Source organism: Sus scrofa, chromosome 1 (genome assembly GCF_000003025.6).
Source record: "Sus scrofa isolate TJ Tabasco breed Duroc chromosome 1, Sscrofa11.1, whole genome shotgun sequence".
NCBI lineage: Eukaryota > Metazoa > Chordata > Mammalia > Artiodactyla > Suidae > Sus > Sus scrofa.
In genome coordinates this window covers 103,840,867-103,859,159 of record NC_010443.5, presented here as the reverse complement: position 1 = coordinate 103,859,159, position 18,293 = coordinate 103,840,867, and the positions used below count along the sequence as shown (strand labels likewise).

Here is an 18,293-nt window from a genome sequence, read left to right as displayed (position 1 = left end):
TAGGAATAATTATGATTTATTGGATAACTATTATGTTGCAGGCAAAGAAATAAGATACTTAAGTGCACTATTTCATTTAATCCTTACATCAGTACTACGAGGTTAGGCATTACCCCTTTTTTACAACTTGAGAAAGTGGGGAAACAAATGTTAAATAACACAAGTCACAATTAGTCAGTGTCAGAGATGGGATTTGACCTTGGTCTCTGTCTCGAAAGCCTGGTCTTTGCCCTCATTTGAAAGACTGTGAATAAAAAGAGATTGATGCATGCATTCTAAAAGTAATTATTATTCATTGCATTATAGAAATAGTATTAAACTATACTACAGCATTTTTTAACATTTTGCATGATTAAATTCTTACCAGTCATTTGTTTTTAAAACTTTGCAGGTAGATGGACTATAAGGCCCTTGCCCAACAAACTGCACAAGAAATTTTAGGTTACTATCAAGATACATCAGGCTGGAAACTGAATAAGACTTCAGTAAGAAAACAAATATGTTCCAAAAGTTTGTTTTTTTTAACAAGAAACAATTCATTGCAAAGACATTTTTAAAAATATTTTCTTTTACAAACCAAAAAAAGCAAGTTTTTTCTTTTGTTTTATTTTATTTTATTTTTTCATTTCTTTCCTGTATCTGACAGCTAATTTATTTATGGATTTTTATTCCCCTTTGAGAAAAAGATAACCGTTGCCAGCAAGGCTTCTAAAAAATTCCATGGAAATCTGTGAGTACACGTTCCTATTTACAGTCATTGTTTTAAATTCAATGGCACTGGTGTATCTAGAATTCAGTACTACTTCATTAGCTAGGAAATATTATTTGACAGAGATCAGGAAATAGAAATTAATTATAAAGTCACTTGGTTGAAATATGATATTAATAAAGTAGAGCAACATGTACCACCTAATTTTCAAACCTGAAGACAATCAAGGGAAAAAAAATCACTTCTTGTGAATAATTCACTAAGACAGGAAATTTCTGCCTCAAGAATGTAAAAATAGATTTATATTTTCTTGCTAACAGTATTTTGTGGTCTTTTAAACACTTCACCCTTCCATTGAATGAACCACTTAAAGTTTATTTCCCCAATATATTTCTCTTGCTAATATATGTAATTTTTTTTTGTTAGCTGCTTTTAAGGATATTTTTGAGAATCCTCTTATTTCAAATACAAGTACACTAAAGGAAAGTGTGCTGACATTTCTAACCTTATTTTTAATAGTTGTTGATTTATTGCTTGTGATATCACATTAATGCCATCATATCATCATGTATTATTGAGAAAACCAAATTTTATCCAGTTTCTTTTTTGGGAGGTGCAGAAGAGTCCACTCCTTCTTTGAACTACTTTGTTTTGTGTTTGTTGCTCTTTTTTTCTTCTCACTAAAATTATCTATCTTATGTTTCAATTCAGTTTTTTTTTTTTTTAACTGTAGGACAAAGCTGATATGCTTTCTCCTATTCATTTTAATAATTATTGGGAAGGTAATCCCTACCTTTATTATCTAAATAATTAATGATTCTCTAACAGGGGCTCTTTCAAAAATAGATTGAGCAGGGAGTAGATAAGGTCAAGCCCAGGCACACTAGGGGAATAAACTTTTAGATATTGTAGTTTTGTAGTGCCTCACAGATCAGACCAGTGTGGACAGAAACCTCTATATCAAAGAAATTTTGGAAGATATTTATTCATTCTACAAATACTTGCTCGGTACTTCTGTACAAGATGCTCTACACAATACCTGGAGCCATTAAAAAAAAAAATAGCCTCAATAAGGCTATTGTAAAGCTTTATTGAAATTTTCTATCAGCAGTATTATACTCTTACATGTCATAGTAAACAGACCAAAAAAAAAAGAGAAACTTCTTGCACTTTAAGTGAAATTTGTGTACACTGTATACTAGTTATTTACTGCTGCAAAATAATATCTTACCCCAAATTTTAGTAACTTAATAAACATCTCATGGTTAATGTCATTGGAAATCCAGATGTAGCTTAGCTTGGTCCCTCTGCCTCAAGGATGTTCACAAGGCTGCAGTCAAGGCATGGGCTGTGGCTTAGGTCTCATCTGAAGGCAGCTCTGCTTCCAGACTCCCTTACAGCGTCATTGGCAGTCAGTTCCTCATGGGCTTGTTAGACTGGGGGCCTCAGCTACTTGCCAGTTCGAGGCTGGAAACCTTTCCCACTTATTGACATAAGGGCCTCTCCATAGTGCTGTTCACAACATGCCAGTTAGCTTACCTCAGAGAAAGGGGTCTTGGAGAGAGCAAAAGAAAGAACAAGCAAGGCAGAAGCCAGAGTCTTCCTGCAACCTAATCTTGGAAGTGACCTCCCATTACTTTTGCAATATTCAGTTTATTAGAAGTGAATCACTAGATCTAACCCTGTACACAGGGGAAGGGGATTACACAAGTGTGTGAATACCAAGAAGTTGAAATCACTGGGGGCCATTTTAGAGGCTGCCTAACACACCCTGATTTTGGAAAACTTTTAATTCTGTGGTTGAGCTATACCCCAATAAATAGCAATCACAGCTTCAAAATTAAGACTGATAGTACGCAAATCTCAATTTTGCAAGCTTCTTTTCTCAAGCACAGTGCACTGATTCTTCTACATGTACCATGTTATGTACCAAGGGGAAGTTAATATTTTTCAAAATATCTATATTATTCTAAATCAGTGAGGGCAGGTTTTTAGGTTTTTCCTAAGGAAATCAATCTGGACATGTTGGTCTTCGTCAGCAGAAACATTTACCTCCCCCAGCCTGAAATGAGAAGAAAGATTGTGGTCAAACCTAGGGACAAAGCTGAAGAAGGCTTAAACTTTTACAGTACTCCAAGCTTCAGTTTTATTTAAAGGGTTATACATAACCAAAGAATATTAATTTCCAACTGAGTTTCAATATTGTCCACTTTGAGGATATATAGCATGGTGTAATACAGTTTGCCAAGCTAGTGTCTGAGAGTAGCGCAGTCCCCCAAAAGGCCCTGTGTGGGAACAATGGGTTGCATTGTCTAGTTTTTGAAAACACTCTAGACTATATTATCTTCTTGGAGGTTCACTCAAAGGTTAAGACACATCCTAAAGTAAAGGAACCTGTCAACTTTATTCAAGCTTTTCCAAGTGTTTTCAACAAAAAACACACTTGCAAAACATTGGCCAGGATAATGGGCCACTGATCTCAGATTTGGATTCTAGCAGAATCTCTAATTGACTTAATACGTACAGAGAGAAGAGATTTATTATTCATTGTCTCCCTACTACCATTCTCTCTCATCTCATGGAGTGTTTCAGTAATCTCGTCATAGATTCCTTGCATCTACCTTTACTCAGCTACATCCCATTCTTCATACAATGGCTAAAGTAGATTTTTGAAATATAATTCGGATTGTGTCACATCCCTGCCTGAAATCCTTTAAATGCTTTATTATGCTCTGCAAGGCCTTATCTGGCCCTTGCCTACCTACTTCAGCCTTGCTCTCCTGATGCTGCAGCCACAAAAGACTACTATTGCTTGCATGCTCTGAATTCAAACCCATCTCAGGACCTTCATGGTTTCTCTTCTCTTGCCTAGCTGAAATCTTTCCAAGGCTGATGTCATTTTTGTTTTTAGTGTCTCAGCTTCATTGCTTCTCTTCAGCGTAGCCTTCCTGGCCAATTGGCCAAAGTTCTCAAATACACCAAGCCACTGTTTACTATCCTACTCTGCTGTTAACTTCTTCATAGCACCTTTCACTATATGAAATTTATCTCCTTCATTTGTTGTCTTATTTACTATACATCTTCTTGTTAGAATATAAACTTGTTGAGAATAGCCACATGAACAGGAACCAGACTAGAAATAAACTTGTTCATCGTAGAATCCCTAACACCAGAACGGTCTCTCTCACATAAACACTCAATAAATATTTATTGACTGAATTTATGGGCCTTAGTGATATCATATTGGCTGCCAAATATAAAGTATTTAAATATGTTTGTTTCTCTTATAACTGCAATACAAAAAAATAAACTTAAGATATTTTCACAAGACTTTCACCTTTTCTTATTAATTTACTACCCAAAAAGATCCTTTTATAGTTAGCTTTGAGTGCTTGCCTATATGCATGAGTAGAGAGCCAGTTCTCTGGTTGGAATTTTTTTCCTTTCTACCTTCAAGTGATGAAATGCAGACCTACCAGCGCACAGTTCAGCTGACACGTTCCCCTAAATGTTATCAGCAGCTAACATTTATTAATCTACTCTGCGTCAGGCACAAGGCCAATAATTTTCTTTCATTTTTAAATTTACTCCTCATACACCCCACAAGTAATTGCTATTGCCTGCTGTTTTTCCTTTGTATAGATCACACCCTCCATGTTTCTTTGCATGAGTGCCTCACAGTTTTCTTGAAAACTGAACATTTTGGTTAATATATTGTAGCCACTCTGGATACAAATTCCACCCACTCACCTAGGGCCTGTTGTTGTTCTTTGGGTGTTTGCTTATTTGTTTAGTGATTCGTCTGAACTAATCCGATGAAGTCTATTTCCCCACAGTCTGCAGCCTCAGGTATACCTGCTCTGATTTTTGTCCTTGTTTTTCATCCTGGCAATCTCTTGGTCATGCCTGGGTCAACATAAGCCATTATTGGTCTCAATGAGTTTAATCCCCTCAGCCAGTAAGATTTTGACCCTTTATTGTCAGTTGTGTGTGTGGCTTGGAAATTGCTTTCACAGTTCAGGGAAGCTGCATGTCGCCGGGGTGCTGGTACCATGGAAGTTGTGTCACCAGTCATTCCTCAGAGGCCACAGCCTTGGGCGTACTCACATTCTTTCAAACCACCAGTGACAAGTATGATTTTATTTTAAAGTGGTCAGAATAGCTTCTTTGCTCAGTCAGTGATGACTCAGAGATAGATTATGCTTAGGGCTTTTGAGCCAGTAAGAATTCAGTCCTTTGCTAATTAATTTTGCATGTGGCTTGGGGGCTGCTTACAAGTCAGGCCACATATTGGACTGATTGCTCCTGAGTAGGAACAACCTAGTCTATCCACTGTGATTTCTCTGGGGAAGGGCAGCCTAGGACAGCCACTCTGATTGCTTTGAGTGGAGGCACGCTGGTACATTCACTGTGATTCCTTCCAAGTTAGGGACTGCCTGATACATCACTCTGAATATTGCTTAGTAGGGGTGGCCTAGTACACCCACTCTGATTTCTCCTGGGTATGAGCAACCTCATATATCCACTATCATTATTCTGAGTGGAGGCAGCCTAACATCCACTCTGAGTGAGGGCTGCCTGCTGCATGTACACAGCCTTCCAGATCCCCAGGGATGGGTGTAAACTTATTTGATTCTTTAATCTGTATCTTTCTGGTTCTCTTTGTTAAACTTCTAGCTTGTCTTCTTTGTTGCTACTAGTTTCATGTAGCTATTGGCCTTTTCTAATTGATTTTTTAGATTTTGCTGAGGTATAGTTGATTTATAACGGTGTGATAATTTCTGCCATACAACAGTGATTGAGTTATACATGTATACACATCCATTCTTTTTCAGATTCTTTTCCATGTAAATGATCACATAGCCTCTTCTAATTGTTCACCAACAAAATCTTCATTGTTTTTTATTTTATTTTATGTTTTTTCTTTTGTATTTTAGGGCCACATCCATGGCATATGGAGGTTCCCAGACTATCAGTCAAATTGGAGCTGTAGCTGCTAGCCTATGCCATAGTCCCAGCAACACCAGATCCAAGCTGCGTCTGTGGCCTACACCATAGCACAGGGCAATGCCAGATCCTTAACCCACTGAGCAAGGCCAGGGATCAAACCCGCATCCTTATGGATACTAGTCAGGTTCGTTCACCACTGAGCCATGACAGGAACTCCTCTCCATTTTTTAAAAATGTTTCTCCACCTTGTGTTCCTAATGAAATCAGTCTCCTTAGGCATAGCTAAGATTCTGCCAATCCTTATTTTGTCTTTGCCCCTAAGCAGAACCTATGCACTAATACACTGAAGCCACATGACACTTCTGCTCCATGAGCAAGTGCAGGATGTGGGGGTAGCATGGGGGGGGGTTCCATGACGTTTTCAGATTGTTATCATTATTCTAGGGGTGAGGGGGGTAATTTAGGCCCTAGCATTCACAGCCTACTGTGCCATGGGCAGAGCCCTTACTCTCCCAATGAGATCTGGGTGTAGGGAATGCCTAGCCTTCTCAGCAATGCATGTTGGAGCTTCTACAACATGAGCTGTAATGAGGCATATCTGTGTCCTGCTGTCCTAGGATGAAACCGTAGCCTGGCATCTGGGAGGGAGAGGGAGCCCCTGTCTTATTCTCTGCACCCAGTTGGAACAGAGCTTCTATAGAGTTGGGGCTGGGAACTGGAAGGAGTTATGGCTCAACTGTTACCAACTCTGACTTTTCCTACCTAGATTAGTAGATTTTCTTGAATAAGTTGTTTCTCCACTTTCTACATGCCATTAGATCAATTTCTAGGGCACTTAAGTAGTTTTTTAAAATAATGTTCACCACTTAAATGACTGTAGAAAATGGTTTCCTTAGCTCCTCACATAGCCACTCTGGAAGTACCACTCCCAACTCTAATATTGCATAGGAAATGCTCAAAATAAGATCACCAAGATCATCTTACAGGTGCTTCCCCAAGTTGATAATTTCTCGTATGCAAAAATAGACGGTTTACACTATTTTTCTCCTCCCTTATCCTCCTAGCAACTATTCTGGCAGTACTTACAAAAAAACAAAAAAGACTATAAAGTTATTTAATTCAAATTAGCATATTTATTGCATGTTTACTAAAAGGTTTTCGTTTGCTTCATGGAATGATGGTCAGTAAGAAACATAATTTCATGTATTAGTTATTCCACATACCAGCTAAAGCTTGTCAGAAACTGTGACAGACAAGAGAGAATAGTTAAAATATTTTAAATATGACCTGAGGTGACTTCACTCATAATGAGCATGAAAGTTTATTTTAGATCTTGTAAAATATCCAAAGAACCCCTCATTTTAATGATCAAAAATATAGAAATATCATTCTTTATTCAAACGTGACAAAATTGGTATCTCTGAAGAGTCATGAACTCAGTAGATACTGAATTGCTCATTGAATGATAGACCCAAATATTCAAGACATATAATGATGTTTTATGTTTTCAAAGAGGCATACTCTTCACATTTTTTTTAAAAGCCAGTAACTCCAATACATCTCTATATTAGTGAATTAAGATAAGGTACTTTTAAACTAGTAACCTACCCTCTACCCAGGACAAATTATACTTTATAATTTTACAGGAAGCAAATAAATATTTGCCTTGCAGTCGTGTAATACCAATAACCCAAATTTTTCTCAGCTTTACAAATGACTAGAAACTAATCAATTAGCCACTGAGTAGTTGGCCTAAACTAGGAGTTGGCAAACTTTTTCAGTGGAGAAACAGAGTAAATATTTTAGGCTTTGCAGATCCTGTGGTCTCTGTAATTAGCTCTGCCATTATAGTATAAAAACACAGTACACAGCACAAAAAAATCACATAAATAGACATGAACAATACATGAATGCATAAGTATGAATGTGTCTCAATGAAACTATTTGCAAAAGAAGAAAGTAGGCTAGATTTGAACTACAGACATAGTTTGCCAACTCCTGTCCTAAACATGAAAGATGAAAAATCACAAATCCTCAAATGCTGATAAGTGTATATGTATAATAAGGGGCCAGCTTTTCTCCCGTAATAATTTCTATATTCAAGTCTCAGAAATGTATATATAACCCACCCCAGTGTATTATAGTGAAAAGACTATGGGATTGAGAAGCAGTCATACTTTTAATCATGCACTATTGCACTATTATGAACTCAAACACTTTTCCTTTATTTTTTATTTTATTTATTTATTTTTGCTTTTTAGGGCCACACCTAAGGCATATGTAAATTCGCAGGCTGGGAGCTGAATCAGAGTTACAGCAGCCAGCCTTCACCACAGCCACAGCAATGCCAGGTCCTTAACCCACTGAGCAAGGCCAGGGATCAAACGTGCATCCTCATGGATGCTAGTCGTGGGTTCATTATGGCTGAGCCACAATGGGAACTCCTTGAACACATTTCTTAATGTCTCCAAAACTGTATTATCATCTGAAAAATGAGATTAATAATTACATGAGACTTGTGAGCTTTAGGTGAGATATTTTTTACAAAGCTCCTACCACTACATTTGTCACATGGAATCTCTAATTATTATTATCACAAAGCAGCTTGAGAGGACAGGAAATACTTTGTCTTACAGTACCCCTGTAGCCTTAATTCCTGACACATAGTAAGTGCTCAATTAGGTATTTATCTAATGAATGATAAACAGGAAAGTGTAAACATTTGAAATTAGATCTCTACCTCATAGCTATACCAGTCTTAATGCCAGATGAATTACAGGCTTAAATGTGAAAGACAGTATTTAGTAATTAGACAATCATAAAGAAAGTCATGGCATTTTAAGACTTTTTACCTAGAATGAATGAATGAACACATGAATGTATGAACGAATGGAGTAGGGAAGACTATGATGTCAAAACAGGACATTCCACAAGACACTTAACTTACAAAGGTACGATTTCCAGCCGTGGCTTTTCAGTGGGGTATCTAGATTTATTTAAAATGATGCTCATTCATTATATTCAGCTATTCATTAAGTACTTTCTATGTGCTGACTACTCTGCTAGGTGCTAGTAATATTGTGGTGATCAAAACAGTGCAATTATAAAGTTTATTATCTTGGTGATATTCTCAAGAAAAAAAAAAACTCTTAAAGCTAATTTTTCATTGTTTTATCTAGCAGATTACTTCCTCAAGAAGTTTTTAGTCTTTGTAAGAGAGAAAAGTACATAAATACCTGTAATACAAGGCAATGTAGGGTGACTACCATAAAAGAATCAGTGTATGTGAAATAATAACAGCTAGCATGTAGTGAACAGTTAGTACATACCATGTACTATCCTGTAAATATATTAATTAACTTGGTCCTCATGACAGCCCTATAAGGTAAATATTACTGTCTCTAATTTACATATGAGAAAACCCAAGACTTAGATTAAGTAACCTGCCTGAGTTCTTAAAACTGGTAAGAACTAGAGCTGGAATTGTTTTTGTTTTTTTTTTTTTTTTTTTTTTTTTTAAGAGCTGGAATTTGAAAACAGAAGGACCGACTCTAGATCCTTACTCTTAACATTTTCATGTTCTTGCCTATGTGTTTTAGTACTAGCAACTATGAAACATCAGCAAATCAAATAGTTATTAAGTATTGCATTGTAAATAAATATGCAGGTACATGTGTAAAGTATTATTAAAATTTTTACAAGCCAACTTCAATCAAGAGAGGTTTGGGTTTTGTTTTGTTTTTTTCCTTTTTAGGGCCACATCAGCAGCATATGGAAATTCCCGGGCTAGAGGTTGAATCAACTGCAGCCCCTGGCCTACACCACAGCCACAGCAACACGGCATCCTAGCCACATCTGAGACGTACATCACAGCTCAGGGCAATGCCAAATCCTTTAACACACTAAGCGAGGCCAGGGATCGAACCTGTGTCCTCATGGATACTAGTGAGGTTCATTACTGCTGAGCCACAATGGGAACTCCTCCAAGAGAGTTTTTAATAAGTTCCTGTCTTTTCTTGGGAACTTCTTTCAAATGCCATGGAGGCTTTGCAATAATGTATCAGGTATGATCAGGCCCACACATTTGTGGAAACTTGCTATGTAACAGATAAGACATTGAAAAATAGGAAAGGATGAACTGTTTAATCAGTTGTGCTAACATAAGTGATTCATATATAAAAACAGTAAAGTTAGATCTTGACTTCACACTATACACAAATGTCTATTCCAGGTAAAGTCCCCAATGTGAATATACACTATACAACTTTAGAATAAAATATATGAAAATGGCTTAATGATCTTGAAGTAGGAAAGGCTATCTTGGGGAAGACAGAAAAAACACAAACCATAATGGAAAATATTGGTAAATTTGACTACACTGAAGTTAACCACTTCTGTACCACAAGAAATAAGTAAAAAGGTAGGCTATAGCGAGAGATATAATATTTGTAATGTACATAATTAATAAAATATTTCAATAATACATAAAGAAATTCTAATTGGGCATTTAAAATATTATACAAGAAGTATAGCTATCCATATCTATAAATTTTTAAAACAAAGTATTGAATTAAAAAAGCAAAATGCTTTTGAAAATTATGTTGATGTATGTACTATTACATAGAGTTAAAAACTGGAGTTGTGGCTCAGCAGAAACGAATCCGACTATCATCCATGAGGATGCAAGTTCGATTCCTGGCCTCACTTAGTGGGTTAAGGATCCAGCATTGCTGTGAGCTGTAGTGTAGGTCATAGATGTGGCTCAGATCCCAAGTTGCTGTGGCTGTGGCATAGGCTGGCAGCTACATCTCTGATGTAGCTGGGAACCTCCATATGCCACAGGTGAGGCTCTAAAAAGACCCCATCCCCCAAAAAAGTCAAAACTTCCTTGCCAAAATATTGTATATAAAATGGATGGCCAATGGGTACTTGCTATATAGCACAGAGAACTCTACCCAATATTCTATGATAACCTATATGGGAAAAGACTCTGAAAAAGAATGGATATGTGTATACGTATAATAATCACTTTGTTGTACAGCAGAAATTATCACAACATTTCAAATCAACCATACTTCAATAAAACTTTTAAAATGAAAAAAAAAGGCAAAAACAGCTAATGCCTAAATGTCCTTCATTTCAGTATTATCCATCCCTAATATTATCATGAATAACTATAAAAGTTGTTTGAGCAGATCTTCCAAAAAGAGCTTCAGGTCAATGTTCTCCTTCTTACCTTGATAATCCTGTGCTTTCTTTATCTCTTCAACATTTATCAAACCATATAATAATTTTTTGATTTTATGTCTGGCTCTCTGCTAGCCTGAAGTATATATATAGTTTACCCTTGAACAATACAGGTTTGAACTGCATGGGTCCACTTATATGTGGATTTTTTTTTTCAATAAATATATGCTATAGTACTGCAGGCTCTTAGTTGATTGAATCTGTGGATGTGGAACCATGAATATGGAGGAACCACAGATACATAGGTTCAACTCTAAAGTTAATATGTGGATTTTTGACTGCACAAGGGTCAGTGCCCCTGGCCTCTGTGTTGTTCAAGGGCCAACTCTATAATATATAGTAAATGATCACTCAGTCAATAAAAGAGTTCTATGAAAAGACTGAGGGTAGTCATATTTACTGATAATGACTATGTGATGATATGTAATGAGTGAGTGCTTAATGAAAGATACCTAATTTGATATTAGTTAGAAATACAAAAAGGTTAAAAACTCTTTATCCCTAAAATTTACAGTATATCTAGAGAGAGAACAGATTAACTGAAAACAATCCATGGAGGTGTATACGAACCCCTTAGTAATTGTTTTGTACTTAGATTTTAACTGTTTTATCTCTGTTTATTTTTCAAAGGACCTGATACTTATTCAGGTTGCTTTCTCACTGTCTTATGTAGAACTTAATAATAAGCTTTTAAAAACTTTGTACATCTGAGAGTTCCTGCTGTGGCACAGTGGGTTAATGATCTGACTTGTCTCTGTGGAGGTGCCGGTTTGATCTCCAGTCTGATGTAGTGGGTAAAGGATCCAGCTTTGCTGCACCTCTGGTGTAGATCGCAGCTCCAGCTTGGATTCCATCTCTGGCCCAGGGAACGTCCATAAGCCATAGGTGCGGCCAAAAAAGGAAAAAAACAAACAAACAAACAAACAAAATAAAACTTTGTTGATCTAAAGGAAATTTGAGGATATTGCACAGATAAAATTAGGGACCAACTGAGGTTAACACACAAGGAAATAGTCTAATGAATTTCTTGTTTACCAAATCATAAAAACAAAGGTTCAAAGGAAGAACTCTTCATAAATATTACAACTGTTTTCTGTAATAAGAGTAGTATTTACTTTTCATCACACTTCATGTAGAAATTTTAACTTTTTAGAGGTTTAAAATTTTGATTTTACTTAAACCTCTCTCCTTAGTTTGGAAAGAATTATTAACAGAGAGAGTACAGCCAGTATTGTTCAGATTTCATTTTCATTTAATGATTATTGCTAAATTAAATAGTGGACAATTTTCCAATGAAATTAGGACAGTTTTCTCACATTGTTCAAATTTCATTGCTGGATAGCCAAACCCAATTTTATTGATGGATTAACATAAAGATTAATTACTTCTCCAAAAAATAAATGAAATTAAAAAGTCAATGTCTATAAATAAAGTTTAATTGTAATAGACATACTCATTTATAACATATTGTCTGTGGCTGCTTCACTGCTACACTAGCAAAGTTGAATAGTTACAACATAGACCTTGAGGCCTGCAAAGCTTAAATTATTTTTAAGCCTGGTCCTCTATTGAAAAGTTTGCTCATCTCTGCTTTAGGCCATATTACACCCTTGAATTAAGGCCATAAGATACTGCATAACCACAGAAATTTCTCTTTACTTGCTGTTGGATTATGATGAATATAGCAGGTAAACATTTATGAGAAAGAGCTTAGAAAACTTATAAATGAAAGTAGACCTTTTAAAAAGACAGCTAGAACATTTGTAGAAAAAAATTGTAAAAAAATTAATTTTGAAATAATTTATATTAATTATTGCAATGCATGTTTAAATAAACCTGGCTACTTCCAATGGAATATTAGTGTTTTAAATTGTTATTACCCTCAAGTTTTCTTTACATTATTTGCTAAATTAGTCTGTTTTATACCATGATAGCATTATATTTTCAACTTAGACTAAACTTATTAAATTTTGAATTTTCTTTATTTTGTTTACTATAGATATCGTGTTGAAGGAGTAATTCCAGAATCAACATCTAAACTATCTGACTTCCTCTGCAAACCTGAAAACAGAGTTACATGGGACAAATCATTGAAAGTGTGCAATATGGTACAAAAGATTGATTCGGTAATTTGTTTAGTATTGGACTTCTACTGTATTTTTAGTTTTATATCTTATTAATTTGAGTTTATTAAACCTGTGCTATGTGGACACTTTGTATTGTACATATTTAAATCAAGTTGAGATCTTTATAAAGATCTTAAAACTTCCTTCTTTATTAGTTAAGAGTTCAATTCCAATTAGCTTTATTCTGTTTTAAATGAATACCACATTCTGAATCTAGTCGGTTATGAGGACACTGAACTCATGGATTCACCTCCTCCATTAGGTAGGAAAAAAAGATTAAGTATGCCTTGTTGATGGAAGGTCAGTAGATTTATCTTAGTCGTAATACACTAGATAGCAGGAACATTGACAGTGCATTCTGTAAGGACTTAAGAACAAACAGCATGTGACTTTTTAAAGGGTAAGTGTAAAATGATATTATGAAGGTGGTTGTGGTTTTAGAAACACTTTCAAATACATTATCTCAGAGCTGAAGAGGGAGAATAAAAACAAAAACAAAAATATGGGTAATGGGGTAGAAAGGTAAAAGAGAAGTGAGAGAAAGGAAGATAGAATCCAAGCGGCAAATAGGGCTTAGAAGGAGAGAGAAGTGTAGATCAGGATGAAGTAAGGGTAGAGTGAAAGCTCAGGAGGAGAAAAAAATGAATGAAATGAGAAAGATTGCTGTGTAGTAGAAAGGGAGAAGCAGGAAGAAGATAGGAGTGGGGTGAGGGGTTCTGAGCTTTGGTGCAGCACAGTTTAAGTTTGTTATTTATTACGACTGCTAGACTTTGTGGTATGTATAATTTAAGTAAGCTGTTTTTAAAAATCAAGTGTTTTGTCTATAATAACTTTATTAGAAAGGGGTAGTAAATGTGAATGTTAAAGAGTGATGCAGACTTTTTTCTTTCTTTCTTTCTTTCTTTTTTTTCTTTCTTTTTTTTTTTTTTTTTTTTGTCTTTTGGGGGCCACACCCATGGCACATGGAGGTTCCCAGGCTAGGGGTCTAATTGGAGCTGTAGCTGCCAGCCTACACCACAGCCACAGCAACGCCAGATCCGAGCCACGTCTGTGACCTATACCACAGCCCACGGCAACACTGGATCCTTAACCCACTGAGCAAGCCCAGGGATCAAACCTGCAACCTCATGGTTCCTAGTTGGATTCGTTTCCACTGCGCCACAATGGGAACTCCGACTTTTTTGATTTCTACAAAAAATTGTGTTTGTAAAATTCCAGATCACTGAGTCTGTGGTTCTTCAAGTCTCCAAGCTGCATTTCACTCATCAAAACAAACAAATGTCCCACGTATCTGCCATCACCTTATCATTTATTTAGAATTCTTTAGGTTAACTTGACCTCCTTTTATTAAACTAATTTTAAAATCTGGGTTGGGGGAGAGATTGTAGAAAAGCCCAGAAAGGTAAAACAGTCTCATCTTGTAGAGAGGCCCTAAAGTTCTGATCCACAAAAAACACATACCCATGACCCTCTTGGGATTTGAACATGGTCCATCACAAATGAAAATCTCAGCATTGGACTATTTCATTCATGATTATATGACACTAATTATACAATTAGCATTTCAGATATTTCTGCTGTTGCTGCAAGTCAGCTGTAATAATGGAAAGTATATTAGACTTGGCATCAAAAAACTTGAAAACAGATTCAGAGAAATTTTGCAAATTTGCCCAGTGTCACCATAGCCAATGTACAGTAGAATCAGGACTTATACCTAAGCTCTGGATTCCAAATTTGATGCCTTTTCTGGTACCCCACAGTATCTCTGAATCATATTACACTATGAGAATTATTTTACCTTCCTATGAATGTTTGTAGCATTCATTTCCAAGGGTGCATTTTAATTGACTCGTTCACCCCTGTAAGTGAGGAAGGGATTCCTGCTGTAGGGTTATGGGGTTGTTCAAACACCAGCACTAGACAGATGAGATCAATGGCAATTTATTCATCATTAATCGCAGCCTGGGAAAGGAGGATGTTAAGACTTTGTTAAATTAGCATTTGTTGGTAGAGCACAGGGTGAGCCAGGTTCAACAAAAGACCACAAGAGAAATTGAAATAGAGAAGTTTATTACTTGCAGGTCCTGGAGGAAATATACAGCACAGCTCAAGGGCCACACATTGGGAGGTCAAGGCAGGGTGCTGACAGAGAAAGAGATAGGACCTAAGGCACGTGCCTTTATTAGGGTCTATGGGTGGAGTGCTTTGGTTCTTAGGCTAAGGTCAGATTGAGTGATTTGAACCAAAAAAAGCAGGGTTTTGGTAAGCTCCACAGAGTGCCTTATCTAAGGGACTCACAAGGGGAAGGCCAGGGAAGAGGAGGAGACTGTTAGTCACAAGGGCCATTGAGGAAGTCCTGTTAGGAACTTACATTTGCTTGTGATTCTGTGGGCTGTTATCTAGCCTTTGTGCTTACATGAGAGGGTTAGTGTCAGTTTCAGGCCCCCACAGGCTGCTTGACCAAATGAAATGGATGCTGAGGTAGCAATATCATGGAGTAGCTTAGCTAAATTCTCAAGAACATACCATGCCATGCATGCAGCATGGGAGTTGCACTCAGGAACAGAGTGAATAACCAGGGATTATGCAAAGCAGGCTTTGTAGTTTCAAGAGGTTGAGGTGACCCCTGATTCCTGCAGGAAGATCTGATGGTTGTTGGAATAATTCCACAGATAAGCAGGGAACTGAAACCCACTACCCAGGGATAAGTAGGAACTGTGATCCTGCTGATAAGGTGGCTTGTTTGGGCAAAGGGTTCTGTCTATGAGAACAGAGCAGGGAGAGGAACTTGCTGTTAGACCATTTGTATATGCCAGATGTCAGAGTAGCGCATATATTGGTCTTTAATTTTAGGCCTTCCACCACAGGCTGCTAAATCAATAAATTTTACCTAGCCTATTGTGGAGTAGTAGATATGATAATTGTACTGGGAATCTGGAATCCTGGATTCTAGTTCTGTACATATCTCTAGTTCTACATGTAATTTAATGTTAGGTTTCAATTTCTTAATTTTTTTATTTTCACTTTACAGCACACTCATGGCATATGGAAGTTCCCTGGCTAGGGACTGATCGAAACTATAGCTGTGATCTACTCCACAGCTGCAGCAACACCAGACTCTTTTAACCCACCACACCACGGCAGGAGCACCTAGGCTTTACTTTCTCCGTTTAAAAATTCAAAGATGAAATAATATCAAGATTCCTTTCTGAAATTTTTGCACTTATATTAATCCCTTTTAGATATATGATTGCAAACTCTTTCCCCCATTCTGTAGGTGTTTCATTTGTTGACTGTTTCTGTGTGTTTTATTTTGATGTAGTCCCCACTTGTTTATTTTTGCTTTTGCTGCCTTGTACTTTTAATTTATGTCTAATGTTTCTTTAACACTGAATATGTAAGAAGACTTGGTGATAAATTCTGAAAACCTCACAGCCCTGCTTTTTCACAGAGGCCAACCTTATGCAGTGAAATTCTTTGGGGACTAGTACAAAGAATAGATATTAAATAATTGTTGCAATCTTTATGATTTGATTTGTTTCAGGACATGTTCATATGTCATACCATTACACAAAGTTTTGCCATGGGCTCGATTTCTCCCCGAGACTTTATCGACTTAGTGTATTTGAAGCACTACGAAGGGAATATGGATGTTATCATTTGTAAGTTGAAACATTTTGCCCACACTTTGGAATTACAATGAGTCATTAATAATTTTCTTTTAACTAACAGTTTGGAAGAAACAATATTTTCAATTAATTTTTAATTTGTTTATTTACTTAGTGAGACTGGTAAGTACATGTGTAATGTAGATAAGCCTGAAGTTTTACCCAGTTCCAGAAGGGCCATTAACATCATGGTCAATGACTGTGGCACCTCCTGGCCTTTTTGCATCATATACTGTACAGCACTGAGTACAGGTAGATACTTGCAGGCAAAAACTTCACAGCATACATTTTCAAACTACTAAGAAACAAAACTGATCTTTGGACATAGACTTTAATTTTGTTTTGTTTTTTGTTTTTTGGGTTTTTTTTTTATTTGTTTGTTTGTTTTGCTTTTTAGGGCCACATCCGCAGTATATGGAGATTCCCAGGCTAGAGATCCAGTGAGAGCTACAGCTGCCGGCCTACGCCACAGCCACAGCAACAGCAACTCAGGATCCAAGCCACATCTGCGACCTACACCACAGCTCATGGCAAGGCCAGATCGTTAACCCACTGAGAGACGCCAGGGATTAAACCCGAAACCTCATGTTTCCTAGTTGGATTCGTTTCCACTGTGCCACAATGGGAACTCCTATACTTTCATATTTGAATTATATCGAATGGGTATACCTAGTAACTTTAGGATAAAGCTCCTGAAGAAAATTTCACTAGACGGGTCTCTACATAAATATGCTTATATTTCTTTTAAAAACTGGATGTTTTCATATATTCTTACCCACCCCCCCAAATGTATCACTCTATAAAATGCAAATCTGTAGCCACTTCCTATTTTGCATTATTCACACCCTGAAGATCTTTGGACTTAGAGGACTCGAGATAATTGATGGTGAAGGGGCTTTGTCGGCAATGGCCTAGAGCCCTGTTTTTCTCAATAATTTGATTTCATCTCACTATTCCTACCTGAATAGTTTTCCCTACTGTAAAATACTTGTGGGTGGGGACAGTTAAGTGTTGATAATTATTATTTTCCCCCAAGGCTGCAGTTACTCTGATGTATCTGAGATTCAGAGTCCAGACTAAGTCACAGCTTTATTGATAGCACTCACACAGTTAGCTCTGTTGCCCATACCATGGGGACTGATGGTCATCACTTTCACATAATTGTCTCCCATAATTTTACACAGTTGTCATTTGGTCATCTCATTCTTTAATGAGGGTACATAAAAATTTTTTCACTGCCTATAACACAAAATACTGTCCATTTGAATGATAGAACTATTATTTTCTATATTTTGAAAGCATTCCATTTTTATCTTTTTTTAGTGATCAGAAGGTAGAAGAGAGGTATGGAAGACAAAATCAACAAACAGTTATAATCAGTCATTCAGTGATTCCCTACTGAATTTGCTTTATGCAATTTTCTTTGAATGAGTTTTTCATGAACGCTAATAGTTTTCTTCTTAATGTTTCATTGTTTAGCTTACTATGTACCTTGCTTTGAGCTAAATATTTTGCATGCATTATTTCAACAGTGAGGAAACAAATTCACAGAAATCGTTATTTAGCTAATAAACAGCTCAAGTCTTTCTGATT

The 18,293-nt window shown here is 36.6% G+C and overlaps 1 protein-coding gene across 3 annotated transcripts in view; it reads left to right on the top strand.

Annotated features, from left to right (window-relative positions):
- STARD6 (StAR related lipid transfer domain containing 6) overlaps positions 1 to 18,293 on the top strand; it is a 28,445-nt gene that overhangs the window by 2,355 nt on the left and 7,797 nt on the right. For all 3 annotated transcript variants that reach the window (XM_013992874.2, XM_013992872.2, XM_021093376.1), the window contains 4 exons: positions 392 to 485; positions 681 to 730; positions 12,906 to 13,032; positions 16,577 to 16,694. In XM_013992874.2, the coding sequence (XP_013848328.1) occupies positions 396 to 485; positions 681 to 730; positions 12,906 to 13,032; positions 16,577 to 16,694 (385 nt within the window). In that variant the 5' untranslated portion in view covers positions 392 to 395. The remainder of the gene's footprint in view (positions 1 to 391; positions 486 to 680; positions 731 to 12,905; positions 13,033 to 16,576; positions 16,695 to 18,293) is intronic.